This window comes from Carcharodon carcharias, chromosome 5 (assembly GCF_017639515.1).
Source record: "Carcharodon carcharias isolate sCarCar2 chromosome 5, sCarCar2.pri, whole genome shotgun sequence".
NCBI lineage: Eukaryota > Metazoa > Chordata > Chondrichthyes > Lamniformes > Lamnidae > Carcharodon > Carcharodon carcharias.
Genome location: NC_054471.1, coordinates 65,283,886 through 65,311,815, shown reverse-complemented (window position 1 = coordinate 65,311,815; position 27,930 = coordinate 65,283,886). Strand labels below are relative to the sequence as shown.

The 27,930-nt window shown below is 43.7% G+C and overlaps 1 protein-coding gene across 2 annotated transcripts; it reads left to right on the top strand.

The window, feature by feature from the left end:
* Window positions 1-73: 73 nt before the first annotated feature.
* On the top strand, window positions 74-27,930 carry LOC121278392 (gap junction beta-7 protein-like). 2 transcript variants are annotated; one of them, XM_041188768.1, is made up of 2 exons: window positions 74-184; window positions 25,534-27,930. In XM_041188768.1, exon 2 carries the CDS (start codon window positions 25,557-25,559, stop codon window positions 26,313-26,315), a length of 759 nt encoding a protein of 252 aa, XP_041044702.1. In that variant the 5' UTR covers window positions 74-184; window positions 25,534-25,556; the 3' UTR covers window positions 26,316-27,930. The 2 variants fall into 2 exon arrangements, with proteins under 2 accessions (XP_041044702.1, XP_041044701.1); XM_041188767.1 differs by lacking the exon at window positions 74-184 and adding an exon at window positions 5,471-5,966.

Genomic DNA, 27,930 nt, shown 5'->3' with positions numbered 1-27,930 from the left:
AAAAAATTGAATATGCAAATCAGCCCAGTGATTGACTCATCCCACAGCACTTTAAACATTCTGCCAGTCGAAAGCCATTTATTTCTAGAACTTGTGTTGCTGCGAGAAAGGAGAAACAATATCAATAATATTCACTATCGTTGCAATGATGGTGTCAGATTGAAGAATGACTCATTGAAAGTAGGTGAGTGATGGCAGAGCTCACTATCTCTAAAGAATGTGTTTCTGCCTGAGAGGGGTTAACATTTTCTAGAAAAACCTGGGAAAAGGAAAGAGAAAGGAAAGCTGAAAGGGGATTGTCAAGAAGACATACTAATTCACATAATGTTATTGGAATTTATTGTGAAATAGAGTAATAGTGGAATGTGTCTATATTTCTGTGTGTGTGTGTGTGTGTGTGTGTGTGTGTGTGTGTGTGTGTGACTTAATTGAATTAGTCTGGGTGCTTTGATCTAAGAAGAGAGGTTAGGTTTGAAATGTTAAATAGGTAAACATGGGGAAGTTTAAAAACATAGGTGTCAAGGGAATATTTGCATTTTGAAATAAACCAGACCAGATTGTTTTCAAAGGAGGGGTGAAACATGTCACCTAGCCAGGTGAAGTTTAGAAACAGTGTGTTTATTTTTCCCAAAGATTACTGGTAGTGAAACAATGGGTATTTGCATTCAGAGAGGAAGATATGCATAAAGAAGAGAAGACTGTTTGTAAGGGAAGGCATGTTTAAGTTCTTACAAGTGTGTGAAAAGCCTTCAGCATCACTGCCTCAAGCTGCTGTCCTCAAAGGACTGAAGTTAAGAAAACTCAGTCAGAATTCGACTTGTTCAGGGTATCATGTTTCTTTGCCTGGGTCTTTTAAAATCTATGTATCTTACTGTCACCTTAACAAAAGTGTAACTGGGAGTTAGATTGATTAGGGGATTTAGAAGTTATCATAGCAGTAATTTAGAGATCTATGTATGTATTTAAATCATTTCTCTTATTAACAAATGTCTAATCTAGTTTTATAAAATCCTATAAGACTTGGTGATCTTATTACTACTGAATGTAGGGCACGCACCTCAGAATTTATACAAATTGAAAATCAGTTGTGACAGCTGTTTCAAGTTTCCCCCTGGGATTTGAACAGCTCAGCATTTACCATCTGCTGTGTTATAACGGGGAGTCTCATGGAAAAGTAGAGGAAAAAACAGACAGAAACTTTCATGTAAATTGAGTCCATTAAAACAAACATACCAACTAGTTTATAGTTCGCATCCTATAAATACATGTAAAGCTTTCATTGGGAGCTCTCTCAATGTCTCATTGGCAAGTAGTACACTGAATGGTCCAAAGCAGAACCATGCAAACCAGTAAAGTCTCAAGTTTAATTACCAGTCTGTGCTCAACTAGCTGATCTTATCTCTGTGGTCAAAATACTCCCTGTTTTGCAATAGAAAGAAACAAAAGATGGTCATCACACATCATCATGATCCAGCAATTCATGAAGCTTGTATCTGTTGCCATCAGTTGAAGACAGCATTGCAATCAGTTTTATGGCCCTATAATTGATGCAGCAGTTAACTGAGGAGTAGAAACTGGATTACCCATTTCACAATGCCATTCGCCTTAAGGACACCTGAAATAAATCCTGTGCTCCAGGTTGGCCATTTTCAGCTATCCTGGATGGCCACTTTAGGCTGATTTTAAGCCCCTTGTATAAGCTAGACAAAGGCCTAACTGCTGTGTAGGAGCCCCTCATCAAGATTTGTGCCTGCTGAGCAGAACAGGGGCCAGGCCTGCTCCACTCAGTTGTAGTTGGGATTGCAGCAGCAATGACCAGAAGGTGAGATTTTTTTTTATGTTACCCTCCTGTGGAGTTGGGAGGAATAGCCGAACTCCTTCTGGCTCCACAGCTCTCCGGACATTTGCTGTTACCTGTCCCCCAACCATCGTCACCTGGGTTTTACCTCAGGGCTGCCGGTTGCGAGGCAGACAGACCAAATTGGAGCACCGCTAACATGCAGGCTGCCTCTGGAGCCACTGGTAGCTCAATTCAATTAACACCAGACCCGAGGCCCATCTGGACCAAGCCTCAGATCTCACAGTTTGGGTGCCGCTGTCAATTATTGGCCAAAAAACCCTGAATTTCTACCCCTTACCCACAAGACTGTCACATGAAGAACAGATGCTCGATGATGTAGTCAAGGGTCATCTATACCCTTAACAAAAATAAAAATAAAAATACCTGGAGAAACTCAGCAGGTCTGGCAGCATCTGTGGAGAGGAACACAGTTAACATTTTGAGTCCATATGATTCTTCAACAGAACTAAATAAAAATAGAAGAGAGGCGAAATATAAACTAGCGGGTGGGACAAGTAGAGCTGGATAGAGGGCCAGTGATAGGTGGAAATAACCAAAATATGTCATAGACAAAAGGACAAAGAGGTGTTGAAGGTGGTGATATTATCTAAGGAATGTGCTAATTAAGGGTAGAAAGCAGGACAAGCAAGGTACAGTTAGCCCTAGTGGGGGTGGAGTTGGGTGAAGGAATCGAAAGTGGCTAATAGCTAGAGATAAAACAATGGATGGAAATACATTTAAAAATAATGGAAATAGGTGGGAAAAGAAAAATCTATATAAATTATTGGAAAAAAAGGGGGGGATCAGAAAGGGGGTGGGGATGGATGAGAGAGTTCATGATCTAAAATTGTTGAACTGAATATTCAGTCCGGAAGGCTGTAAAGTGCCTAGTCGGAAGGTGAGGTGCTGTTCCTCCAGTTTGCGTTGAGCTTCATTGGAACAATGCAGCAGGTCAAGGACAGACATGTGGGCGTGAGAGCAGGGTGGAGTGTTGAAATGGCAAGCGACATGGAGGTCTGGGTAATGCTTGCGGACAGACCGAAGGTGTTCTGCAAAGCGGTCACCCAGTCTGCGTTTGGTCTCTCCAAAGTAGAGGAAACCACATTGGGAGCAACGAATGCATTAGATTAAATTGAGGGAAGTGCAAGTGAAATGCTGCTTCACTTGAAAGGAGTGTTTGGACCCTTGGACGGTGAGGAGAGGGGAAGTAAAGGGGCAGGTGTTGCACCTTCTGCGGTTGCATATGTTGGTGCGTAGGAGGGGGTTGAGGTGTAGGGGGTGATGGAGGAGTGGACCAGGATGTCCCAGAGGGAACAATCCCTGTGGAATGCCGCCAGGAGGGGTGAAGGGAAGATGTGATTGGTAATGGCATCATGCTGGAGTTGGCAGAAATGGCGGACGATGATCCTTTGAATGCGGAGGCTGGTGGGGTGATAAGTGAGGACAAGGGGGACCCCATCATGTTGCTGGGAGGGAGAGGAAGGGGTGAGGGTGGATGCGTGGGAGATGGGCCGGACAGGGTTGAGGGCCCTGTCAACCACTGTGGGTGGAAAACCTCGGTTATGGAAGAAGGAAGACATGTCAGAGGAACTGTTTTTGAAAGTGGGATCATCAGAACAGATGCGACGGAGGCAAAGGAACTGAGAGAATGGGATGGAATCCTTATAGGTAGCGGGGTGTGAGGAGCTGTAGTCGAGGTAGCTGTGGGAGTTGGTAGACTTGTAATGGATACTGGGGGACAGTCTATCACCAGAAATTGAGATAGAGAGGTCAAGGAAGGAAAGGGAAGTGTCAGAGATGGACCATGTGAAAATGATGGAGGGGTGGAAATTGGACCAACCGCCTCCTCTTCACCACGGACGTCCAATCCCTCTACACCTCCATCCCCCACCGGGATGGTCTGAGGGCTCTCCACTTCTTTCTCAAACAGAGGCCCATCCACTACTAATCTCCTCTGTCTGGCTGAACTTGTTCTCACACTGAACAATTTCTCCTTAAACTCCTCTCACTTCCTCCAAATAAAAGGTGTGGCTATGGATACCCACATGGGCCCCAGCTATGCCTGTCTCTTTATGGGGTATGTGGAACATTCCTTGTTCCAGTCCTACTCTGGCCCCCTCCCACAACTCTTTCCCCGGTACATCGATGATTACTTCGGTGCTGCTTCATGCTCTCGTCTGGACCTGGAAAAATTTATTAATTTTGCTTCCAATTTCCACCCCTCCATCATTTTCACATGGTCCACTCTGACACTTCCCTTCCCTTCCTTGACCTCTCTGTCTCAATTTCTGGTTTTAGACTGTCCACCAATATCCTTTACAAGCCTACTGACTCCCACAGCTACCTCGACTACAGGTCCTCACACCCCGCTTCCTGTAAGGATTCCATCCCATTCTCTCAGTTCTTTTGCCTCCGTCGCATCTGTTCTGATGATCCCACTTTCAAAAACAGTTCCTCTGACATGTCCTCCTTCTTCCTTAACCGAGGTTTTCCACCCGTGGTGGTTGACAGGGCCCTCAACCGTGTCCGGCCCATCTCCCGCGCATCCGCCCTCACACCTTCCTTTCCCTCCCAGAAACATGATAGGGTCCCCCTTGCCCTCGCTTTTTACCCCACCAGCCTCCGCATTCAAAGGATCATCCTCCGCCATTTCCGCCAACTCCAGCATGATGCCACCACCAAACACATCTTCCCTTCACCCTCCCACCCCCGGCGGCATTCTGCAGGGATTGTTCCCTCCCTGACACGCTGGTCCACTCCTCCATCACCCCCTACACCTCAACCCCCTCCTACGGCACCTTCCCATGAAACTGCAGAAGGTGCAACACCTGCCCCTTTACTTCCCCTCTCCTCAACATCCAAGGGCCCAAACACTCCTTTCAAGTGAAGCAGCATTTCACTTGCACTTCCCTCAATTTAGTCTACTGCATTCGTTGCTCCCAATGTGGTTTCCTCCACATTGGAGAGACCAAACGCAGACTGGGTGACCGCTTTGCAGAATACCTTTGGTCTGTCCGCAAGCTTTATCCAGACCTCCCTGTCGCTTGCCATTTCAACACTCCACCCTGCTCTCATGCCCACATGTCCGTCCATGGCCTGCTGCATTGTTCCAGTGAAGCTCAATGCAAACTGGAGGAACAGCACCTCATCTTCCGACTAGGCACTTTACAGCCTTCCGGACTGAATATTGAGTTCAACAATTTTAGATCATGAACTCTCTCTTCCATCCCCACCCCCTTTCCGATCCCCCCTTTTTCCCCAATAACTTATATAGATTTTTCTTTCCCCACCTATTTCCATTATTTTTAAATGTATTTCCATCCATTGTTTTATCTCTACCATTTAGCCATTTTCGATTCCTTCACCCCACCCCACCCCCACTAGGGCCATCTGTACCTTGCTGGTCCTGCTTTCTACCCTTAATTATCACATTCTTTAGATAATATCACCACTTTCAACACCTCTTTGTCCTTTTGTCTATGGCATCTTTTGGTTATCTCCAACTACCACTGGCCCTCTATCCAGCTCTACTTGTCACACCCCACCCCCTTAAACCACCATATATTTCACCTCTCTTCTATTTTTACGTAGTTCTGTTGAAGCGTCATATGGACTCGAAAGTTAACTGTTTTTCTCCGCAGATGCTGCCAGACCTGCTGAGTTTTTCCAGGTAGTTTTATTTTTAGTTTTGTTTTGGATTTCCAGCATCCGCAGTTTTTTGCTTTTATCATCTATACCCTTACACTGCACCTCAATGCAGTGGTCACTCCTTCAGGAATATTTATTTTAATTAACCACTTCTTTTGAAAGGAGGAAAATTGTATGAGAATATAGCCATTGTTTGTACAATTAAATGTTTCTAAAAACAGAAACTGGCAGTTAAGGGTGGTTCTAATTTGAACGATTGGAGGTAGTTACAGGAGCGCTGTAAACTCGGGTTACACCTTCTGAGATCATAGTGAGGGAAGGAGAAGCAGATCATTTTACTTCCAACCTACAATGAAACAGAACTTATTGTGAAGACTCCCGGTTTGCTTTTATATATGGAGAAGATCATTTTTCAATTTACATCGTAAACTTGTTGGAGCGGTAATCTGGAGAAGACTGAATTGCCAGCAGTTACAAGGTAAATCCTTTCATTTATTTTGTATTTTAATTCCGAGGAACAATGAGATCGGAGTTCGGAACGTGAGTTTATGTGAGCTCTGCTACATTTCGCACATCCAAGCCATGTAGTGGAATTGGGATGAACATTTGTTCCTTAATTTATTTTATGTTTTCGTCAAGTCAAAATCCGGTAGAGGTTCTGCCTAATTTCATTTAACAGTGCCATTAATATAAAGAGATGCACAGGCCACAATGATTCCTGCTTTCTCAAACTTTTAACCTCTTTTTATCTACTTTACAGAGTTCCATGATTTTTCTAACCATTTCCTGGGTAACATTTTATGCAGTAGCTACAGAAAAGGTGATCTGAATAAATGGTAGCTCATTTCTGCAATAATAGAAGTGCAACACTGAATTACTCAAAGGGTGATGGACTGATGCCGTCTTTTCCCTGCAGTCATGTTGTGAATGGGGCAGCATCCGGACCTTCAACTCACCGTGATATTGAAGGGCCCAATTTTAACTCACTCGAAACTCATTCACATACACCGAGTTAAAACTGCGCTGGGTCCGAAATACCTGTCATGAGTTTTTAAATGTAATTTGATCCTCTCTTGACTCATGGCTCCGTGAGCGATGGCAGCCCCCTATTCTTTGCCAAGCGGCCTTTATTTCTGATTTTTAAACCCACCCAGTGTCGGCAGCTGATTCGATCATTTTAAATGTCATCGTGGAGCACAACGCTGTCCTCACTCAGAGTCTACCGGCACGCCATGTTCCCACTAGATGCAGATCTGGAGCAGGAACTCTGCTGCACTTCCCGCCCTACACCCGACTACGACCTCCCCGCACCAACCCCCCCCCCCACCACCCCAACTCAGCCCAAGGGTCCTGAGATCCATTATAGCGTCGATCAGCTAACTCGGCACAGACCAAGGATCAAACCTGGAGCCCCATTGACATGTGTGGCTCAGTTAGACACCTTGAGGCAACCTTCTTCCCAGAGGCGTTTGGCAGGAGTAGAGGGTGTGGTGGTGGTGGTGTCTGGGGGTTGCCTGGCAACATTAATGTTTGCCGAACCGTATGGCAAGATCTTCTTCGTTTCCCTTTTTTTTCAAGCGTCGTAAGGTCAAATGCGACAAACTAGACATCCACCCTCAACAAATGAGCTATAAAAGTGTAAAAAAACCCCAGCCTGGAGAGCCCAGCCGCGTGCATTTTGATGGAATTTGTTCATTGGTACCTAGCTAAATTTGAGGAAGGGTGCGAGAGCTGTGAGCCAGCAAGTCAATGAATGGAGCAACTGCTATAACATGATCTGATCTTGCTGTCAACTGTTGTTTTACATAATTTGAGCCGCACCCTGTGAAAGGGACAGGAGCTGTTCTCGGGCAGTGCTGCCCCTTCAGCGCGGTCCACAATAAAGCCTGAGATGGCTTTAGGACACAGGCACACTGGTGGCGAGCAAGTCTAACTTGTACCGTCGTCATCTTCAACAGGTTATATCCTTCCAGCTGCCGGCTTTCCACCGGCAAGCTCCAGTTGAGCATATTTTATTCGGATTGTTTGTGCTGGCTGCCTGCCTTGCATTTGCCCTCCTCATGGCAAATTGAGATCGGCTTGCCGCCCGCCCGCCCTTGTTAGTATCACCACATCTATGCAGAAAGTGTTTGGCTGCTCCTGAACCTTGGTATGGCTACTTCAGTGTTGATTGGCTAATCAGAAGGGGGCGGATATCATGAGCATCCAGGGCAGAGGGCTATGTGCCAGCTCAGTGGGGGGCAAGGACAAAAAACAGGCTCTGCTGCAGAGGATTTAGGTGAGCACTTTGATGGAGCAGCCTAGAGAAGAACACTGATGAGAAAATGCTTGGTGCATCAGCAGACCTGTCAGCAAGCCCGCAGTCGCTGCCAGGGGAGTGTGGAGGAATTTAACACCAACTTGTCATGGGGCTTTGTGTAGATTTTGGAGCCCATCCTTTTCAGTATGGAACTTGTGGCCAACTCTGTTAGTACACATACAAACTCAAATATGATGCAGCGTCTGATGGTCAATGTCATAGCTTCCACTGCAGCACAAATAGCAGCCACCCAATGTTCAAGTACTCTCCTTTGCCTCAGGGTAAATCACTGTAATTCCCAAGCCTACTAACTTTGTGACATTGCGTTAAATTTCCAGTTTAGTACTAGTCTGTGCTATGACCCACATACCTACTTAAAAATAGGGTGATATTGATTAAACTCAATGCTTATAGCATCTTACAATTCGCAGATAGGAGGGACTTCCATCCAAATTGGTTTCAAAGCCAGGTACCAGAAATTAAATGAGAATACAGAGATTCACAACTCAACACCTTTGAAAACCTGTTGGATTCTGACTAATTTACATAGATGACAGAAAAAGTGAATTTGATTAATACATGGATAGGAACAAAATTCTAGACTCTGGTCAAAGAGCAGGGAAGTGGGACTAAATGGACAGTGATTTCAAAGAGCCAGTACAGGCATGATGGGCTGAATGATCTCTTTGAAGTAGTATGATTCTATGATCCCATTAAGTTGGATCTAAATTATACATACACAAACACACGCACACACACACACACACTTTGAAAGTAGGGCAACTAGGGATGGGCAATAAATGCTGGCCCAGCCAGTGAAGCCCACATCCTGTGAATAAATTTTTAAAAAGTAGGCAATCATCAAATCAATTTGGAGAAACAGGGCTCTGAACCCTGCTGATGGAGCCTGTGGTATTGCTCACAAGTTAAAACTGATCTCAGTTGTTTTTTGGAACAGGGTGATTGTTTTTGCTGCTGAGTGAGTGAAAGAATTGAAGTTATGAAGAGAATGTGGACCTGGCTTTCGGTTTTGAAAGCAGTGAGAACAATAACCAACCTCTTATTACTGTAATTATTGTTAATGGAACGGGTTTGTGTAATGTGTCATAGTCTCTGGAGGAAAGCAATAACCTACACTAGTCTGTTTAACTGAGACAATAATTGAATTCATCTGTTTGTTTTGGCAGCATACACTTTAATTTGTTCCTGTTGGTTTGTTCTTCTATTTGGTATTAATAAATTTAGAAATTCAGTGTTTGTTTGGTGCTGATTATTACAAAATACTTAGAACTAAACCCATGGGTGTCTTCCTCTGCACTATAAAATCTAAAGGAAAGAGGTGTATCATGACCTAGGGAAATAAGAGAGGTTGCAGTGGAGGAAGCGAGGAGTGGGTGGTGCTTAGTATCAAGCGCATCAGCAGAACCTCATTTTCATCATTCCCAATGGAAGATAACTTAAACAAGTTAATTCTTTCCCTCACAGTCCACGGCTTCATTGATATTGAATGAATGTGGCAGGTATATTGTCAGTCACTCAAAGGGCAGATGTTTTCTTCAACCTTAGTAATAAAGAAATTGCATTGTTACTTAAAGATCAATAAGTTATTCTAACAGTATAACTAGTGTGAATGTGTGGCAGAATGCTATGTTGCATGAATATAGACTTATAGCATAGTTATTTCCTCCCAAGTGTGCAATATTAAAATCAACTAAATCATTAACACCCAAGAAGATATTCTTGCTTCTTGGCATGTCACTAAAATTTTGGTACCAAGAACTGGAAAATTAAATGCCATTGATATCATTGTTACTACAGCGCCATTTTTCCTCTTTTAGTTGCCTCTATTTATTGAGTGCTGCAAATGTTAAAAACAGACTTGTTGCCTTTATCACTACAGCATGTATAATATGTAAGTGTAGCAAACTGGAAGCAACAGAAATTCTGGGTGGAAACCTATGAGACTCATGGAGATGGGGTTGGAGGCGGGACCTGGGGGGAAACTGGAAAGATGGCTTGGCTCCCCGACACATTCCTGCCTCCTAGCAATCGTGCTGGGGCTGGGGTGATACCAGCACCAGATACCTGCCTGGCAGCAGCAAGTAGCTAATCAGTGGCAATTAAGTACCCACTTATGGACAAATTGGTAATTCCAGCGGAGTCTTACTGGGAGTGGACAGGTGTCCTGCTGAGGCCAAAGCCAGCAGGTGATTGAAGGCAGCCTACTGAGGCAGGTCATGGGGCCAGTGAGACCTCTTTTAATTTGTCACTCTCTTAGAGAGTCGAGTGCCAGAGGACCACAGCCACAGCTAGGGATTGTCCTGTACAGGGGTGCCCCTCCACAATGGCCACATGATAATTTAAATATTTTTTGTAGTCTTCAGGTGCTGCCTCCATCTTGAGGCACCCTCACAATCCCCTTCCTACATCGAAAGTGCCCACCTCTCCTAGTCAGGCTGCCGGCTGCCCAGATCTTTGGGTGCCTCCACTTGCCCACTCACCTGCGGAGCCCGCTTACTGTCTCTAATTGTGTGGGGCATCTCCAGGAAGATCATGCAGGTGGGTGGGACTCACAGACTATTGAGGTCAGGATTTACATTTTATCCCATTGAGGAATATTTTCAAAAGTGGTAAGAATCCACCCTCTGAGAGAGAAGTTAAATACGCATTCCATGTCTGCTGGACAAAAGGAATTACACCTTGTCCATGAAATTGCTTTCAGCATTAAACAGATTTACAATAATCCATGTCATGATGTTAAAAACTAACAGACAGATGGCAGTGCCAAATCAGCCAATTGGAATTTGAAACAAACCGGAGGTAAAGGAGGGGCAAAAAAAAAACCACATCCTCAATTAGCTTTCATAATGAAAAGGTACATAAAATCCTTTGAGGGAAGGGCCCAAGTATAATCTGAGTATGTACAGTACAGGAGAAAGAAAATCCATCCTGTTAAAATGAGCATTAAAACTAAGAAAATTTTTACCCATATTGCATTTTTTTCAATTTCTTTTGCGGGATGTGGACGGCACTGGCAACGTCAGCATTTATGGCCCATCTTTAACTGATCTTGAGAAGGTGGTGGTGAGCTGCCTCCTTGCACCGCTACAGTTTTGGCGGTGTTAGGGAGTTCCAAAATTTTGACCTAGCAACGGTGAAGGAATTGCGATATAGTTCCTCGATAGGATTGGGAGTAGCTTGGCGGGGAACTTGCAGGTGGTGGTCTTCCTATTTATCTGCTGCCCTTGCCCTCCTAGATTGCGGGTTTGGGAGGTGTTGTCAAAGGAGACTTGGCGAGTTGCTGCAGTGCATCTTGGAGATAGTACACACTGCTGCCATTAAGAGCCAGTGGTGGAGGGAGTGAAGGTTTAAGCTGGTGGATGTGGTGCCAGTCAAACGGATTGCTTTGTCCTGGATGGTATCGAGCTTCTTAAGTGTTATTGGAGCTGCATTCGTCCAGGCAAGTGGAGAGGATTCCATCACACTCCTGACTCGTGTCTTGTAGATGGTGGAAAGGCTGTAAATGGTTGTCAGGGCCCATAGCCTTTTTCAGGGGTTGATTTATTCTCCATAGAATTCCCAGCCTCTGACCTGCTCTTGTAGCCACCATATTTATTTGGCTGGTCCAGCTTAGTTTCCCCCAGGTAACCTCTAGGATGTTAATAGTGTGGATTCAGCAATGGTAATGCCATTGAATATCAAGGACAGATGATTAGATTCTCTCTTGTTGTAGATGGTCATTGCCTGGCACTTGTGTGGCGTGAATGTTACTTGCCTTTTGTCAGCCCATGAAGGTCATTGATGAAGCACCTGAAAATGATTGGGCTAAGGACACTAGCCTGAGGAACTCCTGCAGTGATTTCCCGGGACTAAGTTGATTGACCTGCAACAAACACAACCATCTTGTTTTGTGCTGGGTATGATTCCAACCAGTGGAGAGTTTTCTCTTTGACTCCCATTGACCCCAGTTTTGCCAGGGTTCTTGATACCATACTCGGTCAAATGCTGCCTTGATATCAAGGGCAGTCACTTTCACCTCACCATGGGTGCTCAACTGTTTTGTCCATGCTTGGATCAATGCTGTAATGAGGTCAGAAGCTGAGTGGTCCTGGCAGAACACAAACTGAGCATCAATAAGCAGGTTATTGCTGAGTAAGTGCTGTTTGATAGCACTTTGGACGACACCTTCCATCACTTTACTGATGGTCGAGAGCAGATTGATGGGGCGGTAATTCGCCAGTTGGTAATTTTGTGGACAGGAAATACCTGGGCAATTTTCCACATTGCTGGGTAGAAGCCAGTGTTTTAGCTGTAGTGGAACAGCTTGGCTAGGAACATGGCCAGTAGTGGAGCACAATTCTTCAGTACTATTGCCAGAATGTTGTCAGGGGCCATATCCAATGGCTTCAGTAATTTATCACATGGAGTGAATCGAATTAGCTGAAGACTGGCTTCTGTGATGCTGGGCACCTCAGGAGGAGGCTGAGATGGATCACCCACCTGGCACTTCTGGCTGAAGATGTTTGCAAATTCTTCAGCCTTGTCTTTTGTATTGATGTGCTGGGCTCCCCCATCTTGAGGGATGGGATTATTTGTTAAGTTGCCTCCTTCTGTTAGTTGTTTACTTATCCACCACCACTCATGACTCGATGTGGCAGGACTGCAGAGCTTAGATCTGATCTGTTGGTTGTAGGATCGCTTATCTCTGTCTGTAACATACTGCTTTTGGTGTTTGCCATGCAAGTAGCCTAGTGTGTGCCTGTTGCTGCTCCTGGCATGCCCTCCTGCACCCTTTATCGAACCAGTGTTGATCCCTCGGCTTGATTGTAATGGTATATTGGGGGATATACCGGGCCGTGAGGTTACAAATTGTGATTGTATACAATTCTGCTGCTGCTGATGGCTCATGGCTCATGGGTGCCTAATTTTGTGTTGCCAGATCTGTTTGAAATCTATCCTTTTTAGCAGGGTGGTCATGCCACACAATACAATGGAGGGTATCTCCAGTGTGAAGGAGTGTCCAAGCTGAATGAGTCCTAAAGGGCATATCTGATAGACTAAGTTTGCAGCAGGTGGCGAGGGAACCAACAAGAGGGAAAAAAATACGTGACCTTGTTCTCACCAACCTGCCTGCCTCAGATGCCTCTGTCCATGACAGTAATGGTAGGAATGACCACCACACAGTGCTCATGAAGAAGTGGCAGAGTTTCTTCCCTAGAGGGCATTAGTGAACCAAATGGGTTTTTACAACAATGACAATGGTCTTGTGGTCACCATAACTGAGACTAGCTTTTAATTCCAGATATATTAATTGATTTTAAATTCCACCTGTTGCCATGGTGGGGTTTGAACCCGTGTCCCCAGAGCATTAACCTGGCCATTTGGATTACTTCTACACCACTGCCTCCCCCTTGCTACTTTATGTTGCTATTCTTCATTGTTGGTGATGGCAAAGCACAATGCCTCACAGCACCAAAGCTGGGTTCAGTGGCACAGAGCAGATTTGTACCCAGTCTCCTATACTGTGAATGAAGGTTCAGAGATACTCATGTTGGGATGTAAGATTGGGGGAAGAGAACTGTTGAGATTCTTTCATACATCCCTTCATGGATATCAGAGAGAAAGTCACGTCTCGGGTCCCTTGGTCACAGTTGGTGAGAGACTTTGGAAAAACAGGAGGTGTAAGGGCCGGGGATGGGGTGCTAAGAAAATAACTTGATAAAGAGGGGCTGGTTCTACCACAAATAAATACACTTCTCTGAATGCATTTAAACTCTCTGTTTTACTCTCCATTGCTGAAGGAGGAACAGCTAGCAAAGTAAAGCCTATGGGCAAAATTTTTAGGTCAGCATGCGGTTGCGCGCCTGAACCGTTCAAGTGTAAGATAGCGCGTGATGATGTCGGGCGAGGTTCCAATGTCATCCCACACTCGCGTGATATTTCGGTCGGAGGGCAAGTGCAAAAGGCAGAAGTGCGCCCACCAACAATTAAGAGGGCAATTAAGTCCATTAAAGTTCCAATTGCCCCTGATTTTCTGTGGTCCGCCCAACCTTACATTTGGCAGACGGGCAAATCTGCCAGGCGGACTTTGCATTTTGATGAAACCTCCATCAAGGGCGGGATGAGGTTTTCATTTTAAATTAAAAAAAAATGTATGGATGGAATTTTCATCATGTACACGTTCAGGTGATTGATTCTGATGCGTCGCCATTTTTATCTGGACTTAAAAATCTTTATTTATTGGTTTTAAATTCTTTATCTCCCTGAGGCAGCTCTCTGCTTTCAAGGAGCTTTCATTCCGTGCTCCCCCGCGCCCACGCTTACATCAGTGCCTGCCCTCCTCCCACCTCCACCCTGGCAGCGTTGAGCATTTCAGTGCACGCTTCACGCTGGCTGTTAATTGGGCAGCCAGTGTGAATTTGTGGTCAGGGACTGATTGCGAGTGACGGTTCATTCCCCGGTCGCTCCCAGGCCAGCCAATCGTGCCTGCACGCTGAACCTAAAGATCCTGCCCTATGAGAATTGGTTGCATTTATGTAAAGTGTAGATGGAATATATAGAGGAAGAAATATTGCTTTGGCTGCCTTATTTATGTAACACCTAGAATATAATTTCATTGAAGTAGTTCAGTTCAGTTCTGGCATCCTTACATTTATGGAAGATGATGGACAGACAGTTAACAATCCATTTCAGATGGGGTGTCTTCACATGGTGCACATTTGCTGATTGCTGAAGAGGCCAATACTTGAGAGGCAGGTTCTGCCACAGAAGCTACCAGGTGTGATAGTGGGTTATTGTTTTCGAGGTTGGCGTCATTTGCTAAGCTGCTGTTGCCGCTGGAAGTTATAGCTTTTGACTCAGTTAACATTATTCAACTTAAAATATGAACATATGAAATAAGAACAGAAGTAGGCCAATCAGCCCCTCGAGCCTGCTCTGCCATTCAATGAGATCATGGCTGGTCTCTTTGTGTTTCGAGTTCCACATTCCCATTTACTCCCGATAACCTTTGATTCCCTTGCCAAACAAGAATCTATCTACATCTGCCTTAACAATATTCAATGACCCTGCCTCCACCAGAGTTCCAAAGTCACACAACCCTCTGAGAAAAGATTTCTCCTCATCCCTGTCCTATAAGGGTAACCCCTAATTTTAAAACGGTGCCTCCTGGTTCTGGATTCACCCACAAGAGGAAACATCCTTTCCATGTCCACTTTGTTAAGACCATTCAGGATCTTATCTACTTCAATCAAATCACCCCTCACTCTTCTAAACTGCAGTGGAAACAGGCCCAGCCTGTCCAACTATCCTCATAAGACAACCCGCTCATTCCAGGTATCAATCTAGTAAACCACCTCTGAACTGCCTCCAATGCTTTCACATCCTTCCTTTAAATAAGGAGACCAAAACAGCACACAGGATTCGAGGCGTGGTGTCACCAATGCCCTGTATAACTGAAGCATAACATCCTTACTGTTATGTTCAATTCCTCTCATAATGAAGGATAGCATTCCAATAGTATTCTTGATTACCTGCTGTACCTGCATACTAACTTTTTGTGACTCATGCATGAGAACACTTAGATCCCTCTGTACCTCGGAATTCTGCAGTCGTTCTCCATTTAAGTAATACTCTGCTTTTTTATTCTTCCTGCCAAAGCGAACAACTTCACATTTTCCCACATTATACTCTATCTGCCAGATTTTTACCCACTCTATCAACTTATTTATGTCCGTCTGCAAACTCCTTAAGCCTTCACCACAACATACTTTCCTACCTACCTTTGTGTTATCTGCAAATTTAGCTCCCATGCCTTCAATCCTCTTACCTAAGTTATTGTTATAAATTGTAAAAAGTTGAGACACGAGCACAGACCCCTGTGGGACTCCACTCAACATATCCTGCCAATTGGACAAAGACCCATTTATGCATACTCTCTGTTTCCTGCTAGCTAGCCAATCTTCTGTCCAGGCTAATATGTTACTTGATCCTGATTAACCTTTTAGTCATTCTCTGCTGTTCTTTATATTCTGAGCAGTTATCTGACCTGCCACTCATCTTTGTGCAGTTATATGCTTTTTCCTTAAGTTTGATGCTTTCCCTAACCTCTTAGTTAACCATGGATGATGGGTCTTCCCCTTAGAATTTTGCTTTATAGCAAGAATATACTTATTCTGAGTATTCTGAAATATCCCTTTAAATGTCTGCCAGTGCTTCTTTATCGATCTATCCCTTAGCCTGGTATCCCAGTTCAATTCAGCTAGCTCAGCTTTCATAGTTGCTCTTATTTAAGTTTACAATACTAGTCTTCGACCCATTCTTCTCCCTTTCAAACTGGATGTAAAATCCAATCATATTGAGGTTCCTGCTACCTAGGGGTGCCTTCATTCTGAGGTCATTAATTAATCCTGTCACATTACACAATACCAAGTCAAAAATAACCTGCTCTCTGGCTGGTTCCAGAATGTACTGCTCTAAGAAACTATCTCAAAAGCATTTGATAAACTCCCTTATTTATTCCCTTAAAAAGTCAGTGGCATGAATATTGCAGTGGTAGATTTTGTTGTTCTTTTAGTTCTTCAATGTGTGTGACGTCACACTTTGACAGTGATATATGCATGCTTACTCCTCAGCCTGGAGTTTCCACACAATTGCTTTGATATTCTTAGCGTATTTGCCCTGAAATCATGAAATTTTAACCATATATTGCATACAGAACAATTTAAGTTTCTGTGATCCTTTGTGCTAGTTTTAAAAATATCCTGCTAGAAGCAGGCCCTGAGCATAAATCCGGCCATGTCCCCAGAGTGGATTAATCATCACTCAGAGTTTTGCCTTCGTTGATATCCAAATGCTTTTGAGTGGAAACTTAGTGGGGGGAGGGGAGGGAAAGAAACACTTTTCAAAATAGGTGCAATTTTGGGGTGTTTGTGCTAAAAGCAAAACTATGCCCTTTACTTTGGAAACTATAGATGAGGAGAATAAACACACAGCACAGCTGCTAACCATTCATTTTCTCAACTCTCATTGTGTGGCTGGCTGGAAAATAGCTGAATTCAGGGAACCAAAGTCAACTGTTTTCCAAGCACTGACCAGGCTAAAATCAAGTAGCAAATGTTTTTCTCGTATTCTGGTATCAAGGCCATTCCATGTGCTTGATGGGGCAGGAAGAATGGGTTTTACCAAGATGTCCCTCTGGTCTTATGAGAAATGGGGTCCTAAAGAGCTATAAGAACAGTGCTTTGATGGACAGGATTAAAAACATAACATGTTGGATGTACTCAGCAGGTCAGGAAGCATCTGCGGAAAGAAACAGAGTTAATGTTTTGGGTCAATTGTGTGGAAGCTCCAGGCTGAGGAGTAAGCATGCATATCACTGTCAAAGTGTGACGTCACACACATTGAAGAACTAAAAGAACAACAAAATCTACCACTGCAATATTCATGCCACTGACTTTTTAAGGGAATAAATAAGGGAGTTTATCAAATGCTTTTGAGATAGTTTCTTAGAGCAGTACATTCTGGAACCAGCCAGAGAGCAGGTTATTTTTGACTTGGTATTGTGTAATGTGACAGGATTAATTAATAACCTCAGAATGAAGGCACCCCTAGGTAGCAGGAACCTCAATATGATTGGATTTTACATCAGAACTCTCTCCACAGATGCTGCCTGACCGGCTGAGTATTTCCAGCATTTTTTGTTTCTGTTTCGTATTTTCAGCATCTGCAGTTTTTTGCTTTTGATTTGATGGACAGGCCTGGGTAATGCTGCAAATGATCCTGGCAGTGATTGTATTCAGTGCTCTAATCTGTAATTACGGGAGCAGACTGGCTCAGCTGCCATTTTCGTAAGAGTTGGGTTTTTTAAAATTCATTTACAGGAGGTGGGCTTCGCTGGCTAGGCTAGCATTTATTGCCCATCCCTATTTGCCCTTGAAAAGGCGATGGTGAGCTGCATTCTTGAATCGCTGCAGTTCCTGTGGTGTAGGTACCTACAGTGCTATTAGGGAGGGAGTTCCAAGGTTTTGACCCAACGGCACTGAAGGAATGGTGATATATTTCCAAGTGCGGATGGTGGGTGGCTTGGAGGGGAACTTCCAGGTGGTGGTGTTCCCCTGTATCTGCTGCCCTTGTCCTTCTAGATGTTAGTGGTCATGTGTTTGGAAGGTGCTGTCTAAGGAGGTGAGGTGAGTTCCTACAGTGCATCTTGTAGATGTTACACATTGCTGCTGCTATTCTTTGGTGGTGGAGGGAGTGAATGTTTGTGGATGGTCAAGTGGACTGCTATGTTCTGGACAATGTCAAGCTTCTTGAGAGATGTTGGAGCTTCACTCATCCAGGCAAGTGGAGATTATTCCACTACACTCCCGATTTGTACTTTGTAGATGATGGACAGGCTTTGAGGAGTCAGGAAGTGATTACTCACCGCGGGATTCCTAGTTTCTGACCTACTCTTGTAACCACAATATTTATATGGCTAGTCCAGTTCAGTTTCTGGTCAATCGTAACACCCAGGATGTTGATAATGGAGGACTCAGTAATGATAATGCCATTGAATGTCAAGGGACGTTGGTTAGAATCTCTCTTGTTGGAGATGGTCATTGCCTGGCACTTGTGTGGCGCAAATGTTACTTGTCACTTGTCAGTCCAAGCCTGGATATTGTCCAGGTCTTGCTGCATTTGGACATGGACTGCTTCAGTATCTGAGGAGTCGCGAATGGTGCTGAACATTATGCAAACATCAGCGAACATCCCCACTTCTGACCTTATGATGGAAGGAAGGTCATCGATGAAGCAGCTGAAGATGGTTGAGCTGAGGACACTACCCTGAGGAACTCCTGCAGTGGTGCTCTGGAACTGAGATGACTGACCTCCAACAACCACAACCATCTTCCTTTGTGTTAGGTATGAACCAATCAGCAGGGAGTTTTCTCCCTGATTCCCATTGACTCCAGTTTTGCTGGGGCTCATTGATGCCATACTCGGTCAAATGCTGCCTTGATGTCAAGGACAGTCACTCTTGCCTCACTGCTGGAGTTCAGCTCTTTGTCCTTGTTTTAACCAAAGCTGTAATGAGGTCAGAAGCTGAGTGACCCTAGCGGAACCCAAACTGAGAGTCAGTAAGCAAGTTACTGCTGAGCAAGTGCCGCTTGATAGCACTGTTGATGACCCCTTCCATTACTTTACTGGTGGTCAAGAGTAGACTGATGGGGTGGTAATTGGCCGGGTTGGATTTTTCCTGATTTTTGTGTACAGGACATACCTGGGCAATTTTCCCCATTGCCGGGTAGATACTAGCATTGTAACTGTACTGGAACAGATTGGCTAAGGGAAAGTTCTGGAACACAAGTCTTCAGTACTATTGCTGGAATATTGTCAGGACCCATAGCCTTTGCAGTATTCAGTGCCTTCAGCCATTTCTTGATATCATGTGGAGTGAATTGAATTGGCTTAAGTCTGGCATCTGTGATGATGGGAACTCTGGAGGAGGCCAAGATGAATCATCCACTCAGCATATCTGGCTGAAGATTGTTGCGAATGCTTCAGCCTTATCTTTTGCACTGAGATGCTGGGCTCCTCCATCATTAAGGTTGGGGAAACTTGCGGAGCCTCCTCCTCCACTGAGTTGTTTAATTGTCCACTGCCACTCAGAACTGGATGTGCAGTTCTTAGATCTGATCCTTTGGTTGTAAAATTGCTTAGCTCCACCTATCACTTGCTGCTTATGCTCTTTGGTATGCAAGTAGACCTGTGTTGTAGCTTCACCAGTTTGACACCTCATTTTTAGGTAGGCCTGGTGCTGCTCCTGGCATGCCCTCCTGCACTTTTCATTGAAATGGGATTGATCCCCTGCCTTGGTGGTAATGGTAGACTGGGGGATTTGCCAGGTCATGAGGTTACAGATTGTGGTTGAGTACTGCTGCTGCTGCTGATGGCCCACAGCGCCTCATGGATGCCCAGTCTTGATTTGCTAGACCTGTTCGAAATATATCCCATTTAGCACGGTGGTAGTCCCACCCAACATGATGGAGGATATCCTTAATATGAAGGCAGGACTTCGTCTTCACAACGACTGTGCAGTGGTCATTCTTATACTCCAATACTGTCATGGACAAATGCATCTGCGGCAGGCAGGTTGGTGAAGATGAGGTCAAGTGTGTTTTTCCCTCTTGTTGTTCACCCACCATATGCCATAGACTCAGTCAAGCGGCTATGTCCTTTAGGGTTTTGTTAGCTTGGTCAGTAGTGGTTCTGAGTCAATCTTGGTGATGAACATTGAAGTCCCCCACCCAGGGTACATTCTGTGCCATTCCCACCCTCAGTGCTTCATCCAAGTGGTGTTCAACATGGAGGAGCGCTGATTCATCAGCTGAGGGAGGATGGTATGTGGTAATCAGCAGGAGGTTTCTTTGTCCATGTTTGACCCGATGGCATGAGACTTCATGGGGGCCGGAGTCGATGTTGAAGACTTGCAGGGCACCCCGCTCCCGTCTGTATAACACTGTGCCACCACCTTTGCTGGGTCTGTCCTGCCGGTGGGACAGGACATACCCAGGGCTGATGATGGTGGATTCTGGGACATGATCTGTAAGGTATGATTCCGTGAGGATGACTATGTCAGGCTGTTGCTGGACTAGTCTGTAAGACAGCTCTCCCAGTTTTGGCACTAGCCCCCAGATGTTGGGAAGGAGAACTTTGCAGTGTCGAAGGGCAGTGTTTGCCATTGTCCTTTCCAGTGCCTAGGTTGACGCTGGGTGGCCCGTCCACTTTATCTCCAATTAAAAGGTTACTTAGATTAATGTGAACTGGTATACCCATGGAAAATGCGATGCTCCCTCGCAGTTCCAGGCCATGCCCACTGCCTGACCAATTACTGAGCGCAGAAATAATCCTCCCCATAATCTTCAGAGCTCGTTTTAAACTTCACCCTTGGATGACCTTTTTAAGCCAATAGCTGGTATGAACTGGCAAAATGAAATTAAAAATAGATGCTCAAGAATAAATGAAACAAGTGTAGACGGTGTAGGGATTACACTTCTTTTGCTGTTGCTCCAACAAGAGAGAATCCAACCATCGCCCATTGACACTCAATGGCATTACCATCACTGAATCCCCCTTTATCAACATCCTGGGAGTTACCATTGACCAGAAACTGAACTGGACTAACCATATAAATACTGTGGCTACAAGAGCAGGTCAGAGGCTAGGAATCGTGTGATGAGTAACCCACATCCTGACTCCCTAAAGACTGGCTACGATCTACAAGGCATAAGTCAGGAGTGTGATGGAATACTCCCTACTTGCTTGGATGAGTGTAGCTCCCACAACACTCAAGAAGCTTGACACCGTCCAGGACAAAGCAGCCTGCTTGATTGGCACCACATCCAGAAACATTCACTCCCTCCACCACCAACGTACAGTAACAGCAACAAGATGCACTGCAGGAATTCACCAAGGCTCCTTAGCAGCTTCCAAACCCATGACCACTACCTTCTAGAAGGAAAAGGGCAGCAGATAGATGGGAACACCACCACCAGGAAGTTACTCACCATCCTGACTTGGAAATATATCACCATTCCTTCACTGTCGTTGGATCAAAATCCTGGAACCACCTTCCTAACAGCTCTGTGGGTGTACCTACACCATATAGACTGCAGTGGTTCAAGAAGGCAGCTCACCACCACCTTCTCAAGGGCAACTAGGGATGGGCAATAAATGCTGACATAGCCAGCAAAGCCCACGTCCCATGAATGAATAAGAAAAAAGTTGCTTATTGTGTCTCTATATTCCTGACCTCCAGAACTCTGACTCATTGGTGTCCCTGGTACTGGCAGCAAGTACAAAAAGTGAAAGATTGATCCATTCTGCAGTACTGACATCCTCACCTTGAACAGTCCAGATCACCCCAGAAAAAAAAGTAATGTTCTGGCCTGCACTAAATCAGACAGGGGACAGACTAAAGTTCAATATATTAATTAAATATATATGCAAAATTCAGTATTGTATATGTTAACTTAGAAAATAAAACAAATTAAAAAGTGAAACACTAAACAAATATTAATACCCGAAATGAGCTGAACATCATTTAGTTACTGACAGATCACTATTGCTCAGGAGCCTGGAGCTTTAAGGCCTGTGACGATTATTGCATAATTAATGAGGCCTTGAAAATTGACAAATTCAGTGTTATTGCTGACAGAGTGAGGCAGGTGTTCCATAGTAAAAGAATAACTGAATGCATTGCTGATGATGAATGAACCCCTCTGTTACAACGGAACGATTTACACAAAGCCAGTTCTGACATCGGTTACAAAATGCATAATAAATACACCATTCCCCACACTTAACAAATATTCATCCCAGAAAAATTGGAATTTGTTTCTGATTTGGTTTTTGATTCTATTAATCAAATTTGTGAATAAGAGAATGCAATGAAACTAGACGGTATATTTGCTAAAGATTATTGCAGTCTGTAAACAAGTTCTCCAAGCGAATTAAAATTTGACAGCCAAAGGCCAGCTGTTCCTATTTACATACTGCCAGTAATTTGTGTCAATGCAAAACAGCTTTGATGCTAATCTATAGGTAAACTCAGCTGTGAAGTTGCCTAATTCAAAACATGACATCAATTTCCAAAAAAAGTTAACCAAGAAACCCAATTGAAAGGTCTGCTTTTATTTTAATTTGGACCTCTCAATGAAACCACTCCACATATTAATCTCCAAGGTTAGGCTTTATTTTAAAATGTAGAATCCAGAGTAATAAAATTTGTACCATTAAAAAAAAACAAATTATTTACTATGCAAGGAATTCTACAGGAATTATTATTCACTCAGTACTTCATATCATTAGACAATACATACAATAAAAATTTTCATCTGGCAAACTGTATTCATAAGCAGAACAGGTCCAAAGCTGAAAGGCACCTTGCTGTCAGCATTCTTATTCTGGCTACACATACTCAACTTGGCTGCTAACTGCCACTCTAGTTAAGAACTGAAAATGCAACTTAGATAACCTGTAGCACATTAGCCAAGCACATTGTAATACCAAAGGAAAGTTAAAGAAAAGTAATCCTGCACAATCGGGTAAAATTAATGAGCTGACATAGGGGCCAGAATTTTCCCGTCGGCGATTTGGGGGTGGGCCCGCTCGCTGACGGGAAAATGACGTCTGGAGGAGCCCCCGACATCATCCCAGTCCCTTTAAATTTTGAGGAAGGCTGGCAGACAGCACATTCAGCTGTCCGCCCGCTGACCTGTCAATGGTCAATTAAGGCCATTGATGGGCTAACTGAGATCATTAAAGACCTGCTGGTGGGATGAGGTTTCATGTTCGTTCTTAAAAGTTTAATAAAGTTTATGTTATTTTTATTAACATGTCCCATTTCGTGTGACATTGTCACATGAGGGGGACATGTTAATAATATTTTTATTTTTCTATTTTTAAACTTTTGTACACTGTCAGTAATCTCTCTGAGACAGCACTTTGTCTCAGGGAGCCGTGCGCTCTTTTTGCTTGCATGCGTGAAAGAGCGCACTTTGACAGCTGGGGATTCCCTCTCCCCCCTGCTCAGGAAGGCCGCTGGGCGGGCCTTAATTGGCCTGCCCACTCAAAATGGCAGCGGGCCCCGTTTCAGCAGCGGGGGTCGGCTGTCTGCCTGCCGCTGAGTCAGTAGGGCCCGTATGCCCACTGAGGGCAAAATTCTGCCCAGGCCTTCTATCTAATGAAAGAAGTGAATGCACTCACCTGTTCCCTTACCAATTGACACATATGAAAATAATCTCATTACAGCCTTGGCTCAAACATGGACAGAAGAGCTGAACTCCAGAGGTGAGGTGAGAGTGACTGCCCTTGACATCAAGCAGGCACTTGCCCGACTGTGGCATCAAGGAGCCCTAGCAAAACTGGAGTCAAAGGGAATTGGGGGGGAAAACTCTCCACTGGTTATAGTCATACCTTGCACAAAGGATTATGGCTGTGTTTGTTGGATGTCAGTCATTTCAGCTCCAGAACATCACTGCAGGAGTTCTTCAGGATAGTGTCCTCGGTCCAACCATCTTCAGCTGCTTCATCAATGACCTTCTTCCACCATAAGTTCAGAAGTGGGGACGTTCGCTGATAATTGCACAACGTTCAGCACCATTCGTGGTTCCTCAAATACTGAAGCAGTCCATGTCCAAATGCAGCAAGGCCTAGACAATACCCAGGCTTGGGCTGGCAAGTGTCATGTAACATTCATGCCATCACATCTCAACTTTGATATTCTAAATCTACCTAGAAAAAAATTGGCCTTTAAATTAGGGAAGGCAGACAAAAGGATCTGAAAATTATTTGCATGTGATCAGAACTATGGCAGTGCAAAATATTCGCTAGAAAACAAATGGGCAGATAGAATCACTCTATCAATGGAGAAGCCTGAAAGGGATCTGGGAATGAGTAAATCAGTGTTTTTCAAAAATGCAAACATAATAAGCAGGTATATTGCCAAATCATTGGAGCACCGCATGAATTTTCTGAATTTCAGCTTTTAGCTCTGAATTGTCCACCAGGGTTATGTAAGGGAAAACTCCTTCACAATTTTACATGGAAAACCATTGGGATAACCCTCACAATTTAGGGTTCATTTAGGGTTCATACTTCTGGTGGGTGAGGGGCATTTACACAATTTGCAAATATAAGTCTAAGACCTTCAAACTGAAGGTGTAGTGCTCTGGTCCTTGGTTAAACTATTAAAGAATTGGTCTTCACCCCTTTCTAAGCCCATCTGCTGTTGAAACCTCATTCAAGCCTTCATTACCTCGAGACTTGACTATTCCTGGCTGGTATCCCACATTCTACCCTCTGTAAACTTGAGGTCATCTGAAATTCTGCTGACTGTCTCTTAACTCTCATCAAGTCCTGTTCCTCTATCACTCACTGTGCTCACTGACCTACACTGGCTCCTGGTCAAGCAACATCTTGATTTTAAAACTCTCATCCTCGTTTTCAAATCCCTCCATGGCCTCCTCCCTCCCTATCCCTGCCCTCCAGCCCCGCATTCCTGCGAGACATCTACGCTCCTCTAGTTCAGGTCTCTTGTGCATTCCTGATTTTAATCACTTCACCATTTGTGGCTGTACCTTCAGTTGCCTAGACCTCAAGTTCTGGAATACCCTGTCTACATTCTCCATCTTTCCACCTCGCTTTCCTACTTTGAAATACTCCCCAAAATCTAATCTTTGACCAAACTTTTGGGCATCCGACCTAATATTTCCTTACGTGGCTCAGTTTATAATGCTCTTGTGAAGCACCTTGAGACCTTTTATTATGTTAAAAATGTTAATGTAAGTTTTTGTTGTTGATCTTTGAGACATTGAGAAACTTCCAAGTCTTTGTAATGGTGCAGGAAGAACTGATAAGATTGTTTTGTAGTGTTCAATTATATGTAAATCACAACTGGAATTCCCTCCCTGAACCTCTTCACCTCTCTACCTCACTTTCCTCCATTAACACTCTCCTTAAAACCCACCTCGTTGACAAAGCTTTTGGTCAGCTGCCCTTATGTGGGTATTATAACGCTTCTGAGAAATACCTTCAGAAGTTTTTTTACATTAAAGGTATTAGATAAATGCAAGTTGTTGTTAAAATATATTATAAAAATATGTGGTGGAAAAGCCATTGCTTAATCCCCCTAATCCTCAGCATATTAATTCAATAAACTCTATAGTGTGTTGTTTCTGAATTTCTTTTCTCCATTCTGCAGATCCTTCAGCAAATTAAGGAACCATGAGCTGGAGTTTACTCCGTGATGTTTTAAGTGGAGTGAATCAATACTCCACTGTTGTGGGAAGAATCTGGTTGAGTGTTATGTTCATATTCCGAGTCCTTGTCTACGTGGTGGCAGCAGAGCGTGTCTGGAACGATGAGCAGAAGGACTTTACTTGCAACACAAGGCAAACTGGTTGTGAAAATGTGTGTTTTGACCACTTCTTTCCAGTGTCCCATGCAAGACTTTGGGCACTGCAACTTATCTTAGTTTCCACCCCTTCTCTCTTGGTTGTCATGCACGTAGGTTACAGGGAACACAGGGAGAAGAAGTACAAAAAGAAACTGTATAAAGACAAAGGGAACATAGATGGGGGACTGTGGTGGACCTATTTCTTTAGTCTACTGTTCAAAACAGGAGTTGAATTAAGTTTCTTGTTTGTGCTGGTGCGGATATACAATGGGTTCACTATTCCTCACCTTCTGAAGTGTGACATCAGTCCTTGCCCCAATGTAGTGGATTGTTTTGTTGGTCGGCCGACTGAAAAGACCATCTTCCTCTATTTCATGGTTGCCTCCTCAGTTTTGTGCATACTGCTAAACCTCTGTGAGATGAGTTACCTAGTTATAAAGCATTGCAGAGAATTCTGTGAGAAGAGATCTGACAGACAAGCAAAACATTTGAAATGTGGATCTGACTCAATGCAGAGGAATCAAGCTCATCCAAAAGCGCTTAAAAATGGCACTTTGAGGTCTTCCATAAGCATTCACACGATGTGAAACCAGAAGGACTTCCACATAATCACTGATATTTATGAAGGCAGCTTTTATAACAGAGGCACTACTTGCTTTCTAATGAAGCAAACAAACATTAATTAAGTTAATGCCTGGGATTCTTCACAGTATCTTTGAAGAAATGTTTTTATTTTCCTGAAGAGATTTTCGATGTGTAGAATACCATGTTTATCATGGTTCAATTAACCATAAATCAGAACTAAGCTTTGTTACAATTGAATAAAGGACACCTGGGAAAGTTGAGCACATGGAATTACACGATCAGCATATTCATTACAAATTTCAATGATATTTTTAAGAGATTCTTTTAAGGCTACCTTTGCTGCTAACGCCGTGCATGCACAGTTTTACAGTTTCTCCACCATGTTTACTGTTTTATAGACTCATGCAGGCATGAGTGCGTTGTATCAGACTGGGAGCAGAACAGGATTTCACAAGCCTGACACCGCTAGATTGAAATGCATTCAGTGTCAAAGAGAAAAAGAAACTTTGCACCATTTTAATGAAGAAGTAAAGTCTATAATTTAAAGAAACAAACAGAAAATATTGGAGACACTCAGGCAGTGTCTTGTGTTGAATGCCTCCAGAGTTCCCTGCTTCCGAGTTGCAGCATCAGCAATATTTTTCTTGCCTCTTTTGGGAATTGTTAATGATGGCTCTTTGACAATTATTTAATATAATTGGGAGCCAGTCCATGTGTGGTGAGAGTGCAGCTATTGAGACCTGTATACATTTCCTGCCTACAAAGCCCATGTTTTGGGTGCAGCAGAGTGACATCTGTGCAGACCAGTGCGCATATGCAGACGGCCATATTGCATTGGCAGGAGACAAGTGTTCTTTTAACAAAAGGCCTCCTCCCTAATATACATCTACAATTTGTACAACCTTCTAAGCTTAACCCTGAGGTGCGAAGTTCCTCTTGCTCCCTTAGCGATGAAAAAAAATGGCTGATGTGCTTTCAATAATCATAAAGGTGACTGCACAGTCGAGGAAACTATTTACAAGGATACAAGAGCTATGGCACAGACAGTACCTGATGTCAGCTATGCAAAGTTAGGAAAACATAACTTTAGATGCTCTGGCATAAAGAAGCAAATGTTGCAAGTGTGCAGTGATTTTATTTCTTGGGCGTGAATGTAATTTGAATTGTTTATTGTATACTGCTAAAATTTGTCAGCAAAGTACCCTGATTGTTTTATAGTGAAATCTCAACTAATCAGTCATAAATGCTTATTTCACTATTCCTAAAAACATTCCCATTCACAAAAACATATTAAAATCCCTGAAAGTAGGGATGAGTCACAGATGCTGACCTCACTAGCAACGATCTCATCCCATGAAAGGGCAAGAGTGTTTTCCAAAGTCCTTTTTGAAGTCAACCGTGTTGATTTCCACAGCCACCCCATTTAAAATCAATAAAATAAAAGCTATCAAATAATAAGCACTCACAAAAATTAAATACATGTCAAAAAAATCACAAAATCTTATGAATAAATTCATTCATCTTCTCTTCTAATATCTCTAATCATCTTGACTTCATAGTACTTAGGATTTAGGATACTCAAGGTTCCTTTCTGCCCTTTCAAGAGTTTGAATGTTT